Below are 16,594 nucleotides of genomic sequence, written 5' to 3' on the forward strand. Positions count from 1 at the left end.
AAAAACACCCCACTGTGTGTCACACAGACAGGAAAACACACTATGGCCTCCTTTGCAGCAATATCACTCATCACACATAAAGATGATTTAGATGCACTTTGGGCATCGTCCAAAACAGTGACGTGACATTACATTACAATCATTACTATCTGTAATGTCCAACCTCCAGAACACTAGCTTGCCATTTGCAAATTACTTCATCAGCTAATGTTATGAAGCAAAACGGTCCCAAAAACCTATGCAAGAGCCCTTTTTCTAGACTTTTCATCAGCCTTCAATACAATACAGACAGACATCTTGGTGTCAAAAATGGTCCAGCGGGAACTGAATCCCTATTTGATACACTGGTATGCCTCCTTTCTCACTAACAGAGTTCAAATTGTAAAAGTAAATAAAACCCTTTCCACTGCCATCACGACCAACGTCGGGGCCCCTCAGGGTTGCGTGAGTTCAGCTATGCTTTTCACCTTTTACACCGATGACTGTCGTACAAATACACCAAATCAATACATCCTAAAGTATTCTGATGATACGGCTATATCTCTGTTAAGTCACTCGGACGACCCTGAGCTGCACCAACATGGCGTGAACAAAATGGTCGAGTGGAGTGACAGTAATGCTCTTCAGATTAACACAAAGAAAACGGAAGAAATTGTATTTGGTTCACCATCTGATTCTCATAAAGTTCCTATTGTTATTCATAACGAAAAAATCTTGCAGGTATTTTCATATAAATATTTGGGAGTAATGATTGATCATCTGTTATCTTGGAAAGACCACATTGAATTTGTCTGTAAAAAGACAAAACAAAGAATTTACTTTCTCCGCTGCCTCAGGTCTTTTGGGGCGAGTAAACAAATTCTTCTATTGTTTTTTACTTCTGTGATTATGAGTGTCCTGCAGTATTGTTATACTACATGGTACAAGAATTTGTCAGCTACTTTAAAGTCAAAACTGCTCCAACCAATGAAAATCTGCTCAAAGATTGTTGGTCAACCCCTTGAGAAACTCTATGAATCAGCCCATCATAATAACATCTTAAGGCTGGCTAACAACATCGTCTCTAACCCCAATCATGTTTTGAACAGTGAATATCAACTGTTACCATCAAATCGGAGATACAGGGTTCCACGATTTAATAAGGTTAGACTGAAGCACTCTTTTTTGCATCAGTCAATCCTTAAACTAAATATGGAGCCTAATCCCAGATCAAATGTGCGTTAAAGGGCCCTGAATATTGTCTTCTGTGATTGTAATGTTTAAATGTTTGTATCCTTGTTTATTGTCTTTGTCCTTTCTGTGATGTTGCAAACGGAGCTGCTGTTATGCAAAACAAATTTCAGACCTGTCTGACAATAAAGTATAAAGTAAAGTAAAGTAAAATAAGTCCTTTACATAGAAATCAGTCCACAGGCTGTTATAGGCAAACGAGAAAGTCGGGGATGGTCTCAATTTTTAAGATACATTACAATATGTTCACCCAATGGCAATACAAATCACATATTTGCTCAAAGTTACCTACTGCAGCTTTAAGTCATCATGAGTCATGCATCAGTGAAACATCTGCTTTCTCTCATTATAAAGTGTTACCAATGTTGATCAGTGGAGCTTAAGAAAAAATTGTTACATGTTTTCACAATCTTTATTAGTGCGCGAAAGACAGCACAAAATGTATCTCTAATCATACTCATTGTTTTGAAAAACAGCTTTTTAATATGACAAAGACATAATCTGTTATCCAAATGTGGCCGCACCACCAAATATCCAAACAGGATAAAACAGGACTACTATCTCTTTGAAAATCACCTCACATTAAACTACAACTGAATATAAGCTGAGAAACACATACAATGTTGAATATAATATTTAAAAGTCAAACACTTACATAAATGAATAGCTATACCTCTAATTTATACAGTCAAAAATATGTAATTGAGTCTCTAAAATAGGAAACTGAAGAGTGTGTCAATTTCATAATCAACCGATCTGATATCACACTTCATCAAAGACAAGCCAACAGTATTTGCATAGAGCGTGTCACCCAGAATGCATTTCTCAGTATGGAGATGGTTTGTACTGGTCACACCTGTCTCCAGTCAGGTGATGGTCGCAGATCAGAGAGTACTTGATCTCAACGCCACCTCTCTTGGCATAGCAGGTGAATGTGTGAGTCCCCTGTCTCACGTACTTCGTACATGATCCCAGACGATCGTCTGTGATCACGTCTTTATCCCAGACTTCAATCTTCAGACCTGGATGTGTGTCCACCTTTATTAAAAAAATAAAAAAGCGAACGAGTTAAAGTTAGACCAAAATAATATAAAAACATACGAAATGTTTTGGTGACCTAATATTCATTAAAGGTATCTGTTTTGTTCCACTTGTTCACTTAATGTCCTGTACAGATTACAGTTATTTTGGTTGGTTTTTACAGCTTATCACATCAAAGCACACTATGGATGAATATTCAGGATTTCAAAAAGAGTGTAGAAAGTAAAAAGGTCAACTATATAAATATAAATATAAATATAAATATAAATATAAATATAAATATAAATATATATATACTAGGTTGTTGGGAAGGAGGCAAAATAACGCTCCAAACTTGCGCTAAATTTTAGTGAGGAAAAACTGTCATGGCCATTTTCAAAGGGGTCCCTTGACCTCTGACCTCAATATATGTGAATGAAAATGGGTTCTATGGGTACCCACAATTCTCCCCTTTACAGACATGCCCACTTTATGATAACTACATGCAGTTTGGGGCAAGTCATAGTCAAGTCAGCACACTGACACACTGACAGCTGTTGTTGCCTTTTAGCATATTTTTTTATGCTAAATGCAGTACCTGTGAGGGTTTCTGGACAATATTTGTCATTGTTTTGTGTTGTTAATTGATTACCAATAGTAAATCTATACATGCATTTGCATAAAGCAGCATATTTGCCCACTCCCATGTTGATAAGAGTATTAAAAACTTGACAAATCTCCCTTTAAGGTACATTTTGAACAAAAGAAATGTGCGATTAATCACGATTAATTAATTATTTTAATCGATATATAAATATGTAGTGGAGTAGAAGTATAAAGTTGCATAAAAATGAAAATACTCAAGTAAAGTGAATGTGTTGAGTAAATGTTTTTAGTTATATTCCATGATACTTTAAGTTTTAGTACTTCATTTCAGGGAACAAAACATAGTAATATCTAATTCAACTCTGTGGAGCATAGTCTTTATTTCTGGTATAGTATATACAAGTATATCACACAGAATGAAATAGTCTTTTATATAATAGTCTATTTTGGGAAATACACTTTTTGGCTTTCTTGCAAAGAGCTCGATGAGACGATTGATACTGTCCCACTCTCATCTCTGTACAATAAATATGGAGCTACAGCCAGCAGCCGATTAGCTTAGCTTAGCACAATGACTGGAAACGGGGGGAAATGGCTAGCCGGGCTCTGTGCGAAGGTAACTAAATCCACCTAGTGGTACATCTAAAGCTCAGTAATTAACTGTAAGCTACCCAACTGTAATTCAAGTTTGTTTCAACCAAATATGGAGTGACTATGTTTTGGCTTTGTAGGGCGGCAGTGTAGCTTCATCTTTATCACAAAGACATGGAGAGTGGTGTCAATCTTCTCGGCAAGAAAGCAAATAAGCGTATTTCCCAAAATGCAGAAGTTGAATGAGGGATTAAAGTGATTTCCTTTTCTGTCAGGGTGAAGAGAAGATTAGTACTGACCTTGCCCAGATAAAAACGAGCGTTCCAGTGAGGGTAGTTTGACCTGATCACATGAGTCTGGTGGTAAATGGAACCATACCACATTTTAGCATACCTGTGAATTGGCAAAAACATGGAAATAAAAGCAAATCACTATCAGTGTTTGTGTCAGTATACATTATGTTTACCGTGCCTTCACCTCTGAATCATGACTTGTTCTCTACGCACCCCTCAGTCTTGCCCCACGCATCTCCTTTCAGTTGCCAGGCTCGGACGATGGTCACCACCAGGGTTCCCCTCCAGGCCTCTCGAGGACAGCAGTTGTTATCTAGGTTAGGGACATGGCTGCCACAGTACGGTCCACTAACCGACTTCTTGATGCCGTTGTCTCTTAAGTACTGTTCTATAGCAGCCTTCAGTCCTGTCCTTTTTCCCGAGTATGGCACCAGCTCGTACATTGGTCTTAGGGAATAGTGAACAACATCAGGGCGATCCTTGAGGGTTTTCAGCCAATTTTGGTAGCCTACGGAGTCGTCACGGGTGAGAGAAAACTCACCCACCCAACCAGTGCCTCCTACCACCTCTGTGTAGTGTTGGTGGAGACCGGAGATGTATGAGGTGGCGACGTCCTGGTTCTGTAGGACCTTGTTGCAATACTTAAGATTAGCAAGTAGTTTGGTCTTCCCCAGGCCGATATTGACACCCAGTGTCAAGCAGGAGAGCACCTAGATGAAAGGACGGGATATTAGATGTTATTTGTGCAAGGGTGCAGAGCAATAACGCAATGCACAGGGCAGGTTTTTCTTAAAATATTGACTTTATTCTCATTAAGTTACGACTTTATTCTCGTAATATTACTTTTTCTCACTTTTCAGAGAACACAGATATGTGGGACATGTTTTTAATGTGCAGAAAGTAGGGCTATTAAAGTTAACGCGATAACGCATTCACGCAAATTCGTTTTAACGCCACTAATTTCTTTATCGCATTAACGCAATCAATCTTTCGGAGGTTGTAGCAGGTTCAGTTTTAAAGCTTGAATGAAGATACTGGTATCACATAAAACTAGAAAATCTAAACAAATTGGTACCAACCATGTTGGGCTTGAGTTTGTAGCGGGCTCAGCTTTAAAGCTTGAGTGAAGAATAACGCTCAAAACTTTCGCAAAATTTTGGTGAGGAAAAACTGGCATGGCCATTTTCAAAGGGGTCCTTTGACCTCTGACCTCAAGATATGTGAATGAAAATGTGTTCTATGGGTACCCACGAGTCTCCCCTTTACAGACATGCCCACTTTTGGCAAGATAGTCTTAAAACATATAGGAAGGCTCTCTGTGATGCCAGAGCAGCCCATTACTCATCATTAATAGAGAAAAATAAGAACAACCCCAGGTTTCTATTCAGCACTGTAGCCAGGCTGACAGAAAGTCACAGCTCTATTGAGCCATGTATTCCAACAACCCTCAGTAGTAGTGACTTCATGAGTTTCTTTAATGATAAAATCATAACTATTAGAGACAAAATTAATCACCTCCTACCGTCAACTGGTACCAATTTATCCTCAAACTTAGGAACCTTAGAAACAGCTGTACAACCTGATATATATTTAGACTGCTTTTCTCCTATCGATCTCCACAAATTAACCTCACTGATCTCCTCATCTAAATCATCTACCTGTCTCCTAGACCCTATCCCAACTAAACTGCTTAAAGAAGTTTTACCTCTAGTTAGCACCTCTTTACTGGATATGATCAATGTGTCTCTACTAACAGGCTATGTACCACAGTCCTTTAAAGTAGCTGTAATTAAACCTCTTCTTAAAAAACCCACTCTTGATCCAGAGGTCTTAGCCAACTATAGACCTATATCTAACCTTCCCTTTACCTCCAAAATACTCGAGAAAGTAGTTGCCAGTCAGCTGTGTGACTTTCTACAGAACAATCATTTATTCGAAGATTATCAGTCAGGATTTAGAGTGCACCATAGCACAGAGACAGCACTAGTGAAAATTACAAATGACCTTCTAATGGCATCGGACAAAGGACTTGTCTCTGTACTTGTCTTGCTAGATCTCAGTGCTGCTTTCGACACCATTGACCATGACATCCTATTACAAAGACTGGAACATTTAATTGGCATTAAAGGAACTGCACTAAGTTGGTTTAAGTCCTATTTATCAGATCGATCTCAGTTTGTACATGTCAACGATGAGTCCTCCATGTACGCCAAAGTTAGTCACGGAGTTCCACAGGGTTCTGTACTTGGACCAATTCTATTTACCTTATATATGCTTCCCTTAGGCAATGTTATTAGAAAACACTCCATAAACTTTCATTGTTATGCAGATGATACTCAATTATATCTATCAATCAAGCCAGACGAAACAAACCAGTTAACTAAACTTCAAGCATGCCTTAAGGACATAAAAACCTGGATGACCTGCAATTTCCTGATGTTAAACTCAGACAAAACTGAAGTTATTGTACTAGGCCCTGAGCACCTCCGAAACAAATTATCTAATGATATAGTTACTTTAGATGGCATTGCCCTGGCCTCCAGCACCACCGTAAGGAATCTGGGAGTTGTCTTCGACCAGGATATGTCCTTTAACTCTCACATTAAACAAACCTCACGGACTGCCTTCTTTCATCTACGTAACATTGCGAAGATCAGGCACATCCTGTGTCAAAATGATGCAGAAAAATTAGTCCATGCATTTGTTACCTCTAGACTCGATTACTGCAATTCCCTATTATCAGGCTGCTCCAATAAGTCTCTTAAGACTCTCCAGTTGATCCAGAATGCTGCAGCACGTGTTCTGACTAGAACTAGAAAAAGAGATCATATTACGCCTGTATTAGCTTCTCTACACTGGCTGCCTGTAAAATCCAGAATAGATTTTAAAATCGTCCTCCTCACCTACAAAGCGCTAAACGGTCAGGCCCCATCATATCTTAAAGAGCTCATAGTACCCTACTACCCCACTAGAGCACTGCGCTCACAGAATGCAGGGTTACTTGAGGTTCCTAGAGTCTCCAAACGTAGAATGGGAGCCAGAGCCTTCAGCTATCAAGCTCCTCTTCTCTGGAACCAGCTCCCAGTTTCAGTCCGGGAGGCAGACACCGTCTCTACATTTAAGAGTAGGCTAAAGACTTTCCTCTTCGATAACGCTTATACTTAAGCTGCTATAGGCATAGACTGCCGGGGGACTTCCTATGACACACTGTCATAAGGAACTTCCTATGACACACTGAGCTCCCCTCTCCTTCTGTATATACTCATGTCCCATGTCCATGTTGTTACTAACTTCATTCCTTCCCGGGAGTCCTTGTGCCTCCTTGTCTCGCAGCTAACCGTGGAGCGGGGTCACACCTGGAGTGAGGTCATACCTGGAGGGGGATCACACCAGGGAGCGAGGTTATACCTGGAGCATGGGTACACTTGGAGCAGGGTTTCACCTGGATCTTGGTGGTCTCCGGTATTGTGGCTGCATCTGCTGCCGCGTCGGTGCCTGCTTGACACCAACTGCTACCATCCCTAATTAACTACATCTGTACGAGGGACTACCAATGCTAACGAGGGATTTCCAACACCTAATGACAATGTGGCAGCCTGGAGAATAACACTTCTCAATCACTGCCAAAGACATCAAGAGCTCCCAGCAAGCATGCTGATGCTGCAGGAACCAATGCACGGGCATCGATCGCAGGGACGTCCCACACCAATACACATGGACGTACTGAGGAGAGATGCTGGACAGTGCTGGCTTTCCGATAGTTGTATTATCACTCTTTCCATCCACCACTATTGGTTTTGTGTTATCAGCCCTACTTGTATTAGTTATTACAGCTGCTAGACTGCTATTGTGGCTGCTTCTATATCTCTCTCTCTCTATCTCTCTCTCTCTCTCTCACTCTATCTATCTGTCCCCCCAGCCGGTCTCGGCAGATGGCCGCCCGCCCTGCGCCCGGTTCTGCTCCAGGTTTCTTCCCAGTAATTGGGGAGTTTTTCCTGGCCACAGTGCGCTTGGTGGATCCTGTTGGGTCTCAAAACTATGGTGTACGTACGGTCATAGACCTGCTCTACATATAAAGCGTCTTGAGATAACTTCTGTTGTGATTTGACGCTATACAAAAATAAATTGATTTGATTTGATTTGATTTGACTTTATGATAATCACATGCAGTTTGGGGCAAGTCATAGTCAAGTCAGCACACTGACACACTGACAGCTGTTGTTGCCTGTTGGGCTTGAGTTTGACATTTTTTTTATGCTAAATGCAGTACCTGTGAGGGTTTCTGGACAATATTTGTCATTCTTTTCCAATAATAAATATATACATACATTTGCATAAAGCAGCATATGCCCACTCCCATGTTGATAAGAGTATTAAATACTTGACAAATCTCCCTTTAAGGTACATTTTTTAAACATGTAAACACTGTAAACGTAAGTTTATGGTCTTAATCGCTAGTTTCAAGTCTTCTTCAATACAGCATGATGTTCATTTAGTAAATTATGGTCACATTTAGAAATAGACTTTAAAGCAGGATATGCTTTACGGTGTGGCTACCTTGTGATTGACAGGTTGCTACCACGGCTTTGTCTGTTCTGGGAGTTGTCCGTGTTTTCGTCTTACAACTTTAACCCTTTCACAGTGTGTTTTCAGTTCATTAAAGATAATTATAACCTTTTTGTTTGCCTAAAAATGTCTCAGCATTCGGGGCATCAAAACGGCAGTACACAAACCAATGGGTGACGTCACGGTGACTACGTCCACTTCTTATATACAGTCTATGGTCCCCACCAATGTTGAAACGAAACCTACGCCCTTGTACTTGAGGTACAGAGTGTATGTATCTGTGTTTGTATCTGTATTTACTGCCTTCACTAGACATGTGTGCTAAACATACTTGGTTTGTGGAGAGGCCATTCAATCTGGACAAGCAGGTACGTACAGATGTGACTCGCCTAAATCGTCCTCCAAGATAAACCTGAAATTACATACAATAAAATGTTGTTGAGACAAAGCAAATGTATTCCTGTGAAGTAAGAAAATAAAAGAGAAGTGTGTTTTAACCTGGCGGATATAATGTGTGCCATAGATCTCTATGAGACGTCTGTACTGGACCCTGGTGGAGGAGTTGTAGTAACTGGGCAGTCTTGCCAAATCCCCACGAAACTCATAACTGAGGCGCGGTCTGCTCGACACACGGTACCTAAACACAACAAGACAGCATTGTAAATTACCTCTGTATGCAAACTTACATGAAGAATCTGACATTCTGTGGTGATACGGGGGTCTTCACACCCTACCTGTAATGGCTACAGGTGACCCTGTGAGTGGTGAAGGAGTAGCGGTCCTCTCTGCTCCTGGTGGTAGCAAAGCTATACGCAGTGGAACGTGTTCCTCCCACCTCCAGACTGGAGTCCTTATAATCTAGTCCAGCCTGATAAAAAAAGGAGGCATGAGCAGCACACACAAAAAAAATCACATTCCCCCTTATTTTATTTTATTCTTATTAGTAGCAGAAGTTTCACCCACCGATATCTTAAAACCCAGCCCATTAGACCATTAGGCTATTACACAGGCGGTATAAGTGGTTATAAGCCTGCTACATCCAATAGTAGGTGTCATCTATTGGCATGGTCAATCACGAATGAAGTTATAAAAGAAGGCACCTGCAACCTCTAGTGACGGAGTGACTAATGACAGGAGCAAACGTGGAAGCGGGGCGTTGTAATATAGACAGTATGAAACGCCATATGAGGTGGAGGTCGGGAACGATGGATGACACAAAACACAGAAAAAACAGGGTTTTCATCCAGGAAACCCACGGTTCACATCTTGTTTTCACATTAAATATGGGAAGTACTAATATGAGTCCAGTAACTAAGCAGTCACAATACATTTCAAAGGTACATAAATATTAGAGATGCACTGATTCAACTTTTTCAGTCCCGATAGTGATACCTTGGCTTTGGGTATCAGCAAATGCCGAGTACCGATCTGATACCAGTCTTTAATTAATACGTTTTATGCGTCACTGTGGGGCGGCTGTGGCTCAGAGGGTAGAGCAGGTTGTCCACCAATCGGAAGGTCGGTGGTTCGATCCCCGGCTGCTCCGGGTCACGTGTCGATGTGTCCTTGAGCAAGACACTTAACCCCAAAATTGCTCCCGGAGGCATAGCCATCGGTGTGTGAATGAGTATTTAGATTAAATCCTGATGGGAAAAGTTGGCACCTTAGTAGCCTCTGCCATCAGTGTATGAATGTGTGTGTGAATGGGTGAATACTGACATGTAGTGTAAAGCGCTTTGAGTGGTCGGAAAAGCTAGAAAACTAGAAAAGCGCTATATAAGTCCAAGTCCATTTACCATTTACCATTTACTGTGTGGAAGTGACTGGGATCATTCTTTTATGTGTAAGGCAACATCAGGCTTGACTTAAACATTGCTTTCCTAACTTTGTAAAACAAAATGTAACAAATAAATACATAGATATAAATTTACTGAATTATCTATTATTAAAATAAATAAAAAATTAAATAAACTCGGCAAAAAAGTTTGGCAATTTGTGTTTGGTCAAGCATTGGCAGAGAATTTTGGCAAATTTTACTTGGGCGCTACCCACATAATAAGCTGTGCTGCTCATCCCATAAATGCATGATCCTTACAAGTTGGACATCATTGTGAAGGTAAACAAACAGGCTTTCCAACGATGTAAAATACAATGCCAAATAGCATTGTAACAACAAAGAAATAATCGACCAAACACAAATTTTTAAACTTTTTTTTCCAAGTTTAAATAAATAAAATAATAAATAAATTATCACAAAATTAATCATACACCAGCAACTTGGTAAGAAATCTTCAAAATGAACATGAATTACAATTCAGGTGTAAACCTTTTACATGCAGCAACAAATTCGTTAAAACTTACACAGGAATTACAATTGCAGTCTTTAATGAATATAGAATAAACACATAGAATTGAATTTAATAAATCAGCCCCATTGTTACTGATACCCAATCCAGCTATATACTGTATAGTCAGTATCGGCCCGATATTCGATATCAGTATCGGTGCATTCCTACTAAACATAAACTTCAAGTCAGGCTAAAATAATGCATACATAACAGTTTACAATAATAGTAATATGATATGTATATTCCTTTCAACAATAGCCGTGAAACTTTCCTACCTTCCAGTCGTAACTGTCCTGGTTGGTGAATGTTCTGACCAGTGAGCTGTGGACACAAAATACTCGCCTTGAAATTTGTTCCCAAAAACATTTAAATTTCTTTTTCCAACAGAAAATAAATAGGAAACAGTAATAATTACTAAAGGTGGATGGACGTTAAAAAGTATTGACTGATCTGGAAAATTACAATTAAAAAATATAAAAGTTACAACTAGGGCTGTCAAAGTTAACGCTTTAACGCAAATTTGTTTTAACGCCACTAATTTCTTTAAAGGGACTATTTGTAAGATTCAGAAATGCTGCTTAACAGCGACACCTGTGGCCTTGAAATCAACGAAAGTCAGCGTCGAGCTCGCGCTTGCTCGCTCTAAATAGACATGGACGAGCATCGCGCAAAACAGTGAGGCGACACACGTCAGCTAAAACCACAATATCACTCTATATTTCAGCTGCTTGGCAGTAATGTTAGCTGACCAGACGAAGGTCTCTCCATGAATCAATGCTGATCCTAGTGTTGGCTTTTCCTGCTCAGCGCAGGCTTCAGCAGCGGGGCTCCTCAACGAGTTACGTTATCGCCTCCCGACCGCAGTCGGCAGCCGAAGACACCGGCACCCGGTCGGTAACGAGACGATAACGTAACTCGTTGAGGAGCCCCGTCACTTCACAAGACACGGAAAACCTGGTCCGGAGGAGCTGCAGCATTTATTTCTGCACAAACGTCCACTCTACATTCACTAGATATTCTCAGAGCTAAACTAACTCTTCTGCAGTGTGTAGTGATCGCGCGTTCACGTCTAGAGGTGGAGCAAGACAGCGAGGACGCGCGCGCCGTCTGAGTAAAGGAGAGCAGGCAGCGGAGACGAGGCTCCGGCCACACGCGAGCACGCATATGCAAACGCGCATGTGTGCCGACCCGCTACATTTATACGCTTAAAAAGTTACAAACAGTCCCTTTAATGCATTAACGCAACTTGCGATTCTTAGGTTGCAGCAGACTCAGTTTTAAATCTAGAGTGAAGTTACTGGCGTTATAGGAAACTAGAAAAAGTAAAGGCAGGGTTGACGATGTTATCCAGTAGACACTATTTGTTATATTGGTGGAAATGGTCTTTACACCCCGACAGCGATCCATTACTACTGAGCTCTGAAAAAGGACCGTCATCTGTAGCTGCTGTAATCCTGTAAAAACGTCTACCAATCACCGCCTCGCGGTCCACTTGGAAAGAACCAATCAGATGCCTCCCTGCTCGTATTCTTCCCTTGGCGTGCACCAGCCTGAACTCAAACTCGTCGTCGCTGCACGTTTACTGGAAAATGGAAGAGAAAACTCAGCCAAAAGTAGCACTGCCGCGGTTACCTGAGGTAGCGTTGTTGAGTTGAGGTCCTCTCTCTGCTCTGTGTCTGTGAAGTAGTTACAATGCGGCGGTGCTCGTGCATGTGTGTGTGGGGGGCGTTGCCTTGGAAGGAGCCCCGAGGTGAGGGGGGGGGTTTAGACGGAGCTCCTGAGGCGATGCTACTTTCAAATTATGCTAGCTTTCCAACATCGTTGTCCCTATCTTTAAGAAATCCATTAGTATCAACCATGTCATACATGCTTGTCGGCAAAGAGGTTAAATAATGCTCCAAAATTATGCTAAATTTTGGCGAGGAAAACTGACATGGCCATTTTCAAAGGGGTGCCTTGACCTCTGACCTCAAGATCAGTGAATGTAAATGGGTTCTATGGGTACCCACGAGTCTCCCCTTTACAGACATGCCCACTTTATGATAATCACATGCAGTTTGGGTCAAGTCATAGTCAAGTCAGCACACTGACACACTGACAGCTGTTGTTGCCTGTAGGGCTGCAGTTTGCCATGTTATGATTTTAGCATATTTTGTATGTTAAAGGCAGTACCTGTGAGGGTTTCTGGACAATATTTGTGGTTGTTTTGTGTTGTTAATTGACTTCCAATAATAAATATATACATGCATTTGCATAAAGCAGCATATTTGCCCACTCCCATGTTGATAAGAGTATTAAGTACTTGACAAACCTCCCTTTAAGGTACATTTTCAATAGATACAAAATATGTGATTAATTTGCGATTATTGCGATTAAAAATTTGAATCGATTGACAGCCCTAGTTACAACACTATGAGTGATTATGACTCCATATCACAGAATACCTGACGGAGTCGTGTAGACTGCCGTGGAGATAAGTGCTGCAGTGGCTGAGTGCGCGCCAGTCCACCGCAGAGGCTGGCAGCTGAAATTAAAGGTGAGAACATGTTTAACATGTTAACAATATGTGAGTTTGTTTAAGTTGCTTTGTTAGTAGTTATGTGTAAGTGTGTCTTTGTGCCTTGATGATTTTAATTACTTTCTGTGGCCTGTTGCCTTGAAGAGGGTTGGAGCAGAGCGTACAGGTGCCATTTGGGGTCAGGTAGGTCCTCACGTCGACCAAGTAGGATCCTTTACGCTTCAGGGTGACCACGTCAAAGCCCTCCCCAGCCAGGTTGTGGCCCGGTACAAAGGGAGTGGACTGACACTGGCTGTAGTTCGCAGTCCAACAGGAGAGGACAGGGGACAACAGAAAGAGCAGGAGACTCAGGTAGAGAAGGGGTGGGGTTGAAAAAGAGAGCATGGCTGGAGTCAAAGAGACACTGAAATAATTCAGAGAGACAAAGAGAGTAGAAAAGGACATCAGTGAGCATCATTTCAGCTCAATAAAGTTAACATAACTGCAATTTTTAAACACATTTGTGATTATTTCTGTTCCCTGACACTGTACACGGATGAAAATGTCAGACGATAATATGATCAAGGTGTTTTATAGATAAAAAAGGGTCGTAGTGTCTACATTTTACAGCTACTATGTGATGTATCTTTGTCTATCCCTCTATTAATTTGCAAAATTTTTGACAATATATTTTAATAAAGGTTTTAATGATATAGTAAGCAGAAGTCGAACCTGTGCAGGTGCATGATATTGAAGCTGAAATGTAAAAGCTTGAATCGCAGGTATTCTGTCCTCACAATTACGTGTCAGAGCAAAGGTAGACAGATAGTGAACAAAAACTCCAATAAAACCGTGTCTTGAAAAGGTGCGGCTTTACTGATGGTCGTTTCTGTAAAACTGAAATAAATACATACAAAGCATGTATTAATATTCTGCATACACAGCAGATACAAGCATATGAAATGAAATTACAATGTAAATAGTTCTGCTTATGAAATGCTTGTTAACTTAATGTAATAAACATGAATTAAACTTCTTTTTAAATGACCATGAATTTTAACCCTCTCTCTTTTCAGGTAATAACATGACAGGTTAGTGTTTTAACTTAACATACATATCCACCAGGTAAGTAACTTAGGTTAGTTTACAAGTTGCACAGTTATTAGCTTAGACCTCCATTGAAATCTCCCTTGGTTAGCTAGCAATGGTTAGCTAGCAATCTGAAAAGTGAGCATACACACATGTGTAGACTAAAGTAGATTCATAACAATCAATCAAATAACATTTTCCTTCCACAGGACTACTTCTTTATCAAAACAGTCAATCTAACAATGATTCACATCTTTACTTACGGACATATATACTCCAAGGCTCAAATGAAGGGAGATAACTGCTTTTGCATGCATACTGTGGGCTGCTCTTTGTTCAACTGAAAACCACATGGAGAATCGAAAGTGAAACTTAGAAAAAACACTAACTACCTTAAACGTCCACAGGAGGCAGTAATGCACTTAACAGAATACTCCCCGCCTGGTATATTAACAAGTATGCCACTATCATTTAGTCCTTCTGTCTATTCTCAGACAAGAGCACAATGACCTCTGTAACAGGTCTGAGGTATGTTTTGGCAGTTCCTTGTTTCATGATCCTAACTTCGACTTTCCGCACCTTGTTGTCAGCACTAGGTATGGCCTGGACTACAAGCCCGACAGGCCACTCATTACGCTTCACCTGACAGTCCTTGAGTAAGACGACATCACCTTCTTGAATGTTGGGTCTCTCGCCTTTCCACTTCCTCCTTGTCTGCAACGTTGCAAGATACTCTTGCCTCCATTTCTTCCAGAAACAGTCTGCGAGACTTTGTACCTGTCTCCACTGGCTTTTGTAGAGGTCTTTGAGCTCAAAGTCGCCGGGAGGTGCTGGAACAACGCTGGCTTTCTGGGTCAGAAGCATTGCAGGTGAGAGAATTTCAGGCGATTCAGGGTCAGTTGAAATAGGAACCAAAGGTCTGTTGTTAACTATGGCCATGACTTCAGCCAGAAGAGTGGTCAACACCTCGTGTGTGAGGCGAGTGGTTGAGGTTTTCAGCAGGAGACCGTCAAGAATGCGACGAACAACACCAATCATTCTCTCCCACACACCTCCCATGTGAGATGAATGCGGTGCATTGAATGCCCAAGTGCAGCCTTGGTCCAGTAAGTATGTTTTGATCTCTGGGTCATTGACATTGATTTTGAGTTCTTTGCAGGCCCCAACAAAGTTTGTACCTCGGTCTGACCGTAGGTGCTTGACTGGTCCTCTGATTGACAGGAATCGACGCAAGGCATTAACAAAGCTGGAAGTCGACATTGACTCCACAACCTCCAGATGAACCGCTCGTGTGCTCAGGCAAGTAAACATCACAGCCCATCTTTTGCTTTCAGCACTATTCCCCCTAGTGCAGCGGGATGTGACACTCCACGGCCCAAACACATCTAGGCCGACATTGGTGAAGGGTGGATCCACAGAGACTCTGTCCGCAGGTAAGTTGGCCATTTTTTGTTCCTCTAGCCGTCCTCTCAGTTTCCTGCAAGTGACACATTTATGGACTACACTGGAAATGAGCCTCTTGCCTCCAACGACCCAGAGTCCTGCTGTGCGCAATGCGCCTTCAGTGAACTGACGGCCTTGGTGTGCTACCTGGTTGTGGTAATGCCTGACTAGTAGAGTGGCTACATGGTGGTTGGCTGGGATTATCAGAGGGTGTTTTTCCAGTTCTGACAGATCAGCTGACTGCAAGCGGCCCCCAACTCTCATCAACCCTTCTTCATCAATAAAGGGATCAAGTTTCTCGAGAGGACTTCGGTGGGAGACCTCTTTCTCATTTATGAGACACTTGAGCTCCTCTTTATAAACCTCTTGCTGTACACACCGAATGATGCCTGTTTTTGCTTGTGAGAGTTCTGTACTGTGCAGATTGTTGCAGCGGTGCCAGCCTGTGCAGCTTTCTGTGTGAGATGCCTGAGAATATGACCTTGTAACATGAATGAGTGTTGTCATACCTCTCTGTGACGGAGTAGCCGTCACTGACTGTGGGCAGCGCACACACATCACCTCAGGCTGTCACGTCTCTGGCCTTGACTCCAGTAGTTTTTCAGTGTTCTGCTTCCCCTGGGTCTCCCCCTCCCCTGCCTGTGGGTGTGGCAGGGGCGCGGCTTCCTCATCAAGCACCTGGTCTCACTCTCCACTCTGCACTCTGCACCTGTCAACAATCACCTAATCAACCCACAGTACAAGAACACCAGCTTTCCTGCCAGTCCTCGCCAGATTGTTCTGCCTACCAGTTGGTATTTTCTCGGCCGCTCTGTATTATAATTACCAGAGTTATTCTTGTGTTTCCTAGTGCTTCTGATATCTAACATTGTGTTCTCCTGTCTTCTGGATTCCAGTGCCAGCCTCCCATT

The 16,594-nt window shown here is 41.7% G+C and overlaps 2 protein-coding genes across 2 annotated transcripts; both read right to left on the bottom strand.

Annotated features, from left to right (window-relative positions):
- Positions 1-1,620: 1,620 nt before the first annotated feature.
- On the bottom strand, positions 1,621-14,016 carry LOC141764442 (perforin-1-like). Its single transcript, XM_074629699.1, has 10 exons — positions 13,884-14,016; positions 13,293-13,575; positions 13,099-13,178; positions 10,930-10,975; positions 9,041-9,174; positions 8,805-8,943; positions 8,638-8,718; positions 3,954-4,450; positions 3,747-3,840; positions 1,621-2,268 (listed from the first exon to the last, which is right to left on the bottom strand). Exons 1-10 carry the CDS (start codon positions 13,895-13,897, stop codon positions 2,056-2,058), a joined length of 1,581 nt encoding a protein of 526 aa, XP_074485800.1. The 5' UTR covers positions 13,898-14,016; the 3' UTR covers positions 1,621-2,055.
- Positions 14,007-16,230, bottom strand: LOC141764441 (uncharacterized). The gene is made up of 2 exons (XM_074629698.1): positions 14,504-16,230; positions 14,007-14,048 (listed from the first exon to the last, which is right to left on the bottom strand). Exon 1 carries the CDS (start codon positions 16,188-16,190, stop codon positions 14,712-14,714), a length of 1,479 nt encoding a protein of 492 aa, XP_074485799.1. The 5' UTR covers positions 16,191-16,230; the 3' UTR covers positions 14,007-14,048; positions 14,504-14,711.
- Between the last annotated feature and the right edge of the window lie 364 nt (positions 16,231-16,594).

The sequence above is a fragment of the Sebastes fasciatus genome, chromosome 3, assembly GCF_043250625.1.
Source record: "Sebastes fasciatus isolate fSebFas1 chromosome 3, fSebFas1.pri, whole genome shotgun sequence".
Taxonomy (NCBI): domain Eukaryota; kingdom Metazoa; phylum Chordata; class Actinopteri; order Perciformes; family Sebastidae; genus Sebastes; species Sebastes fasciatus.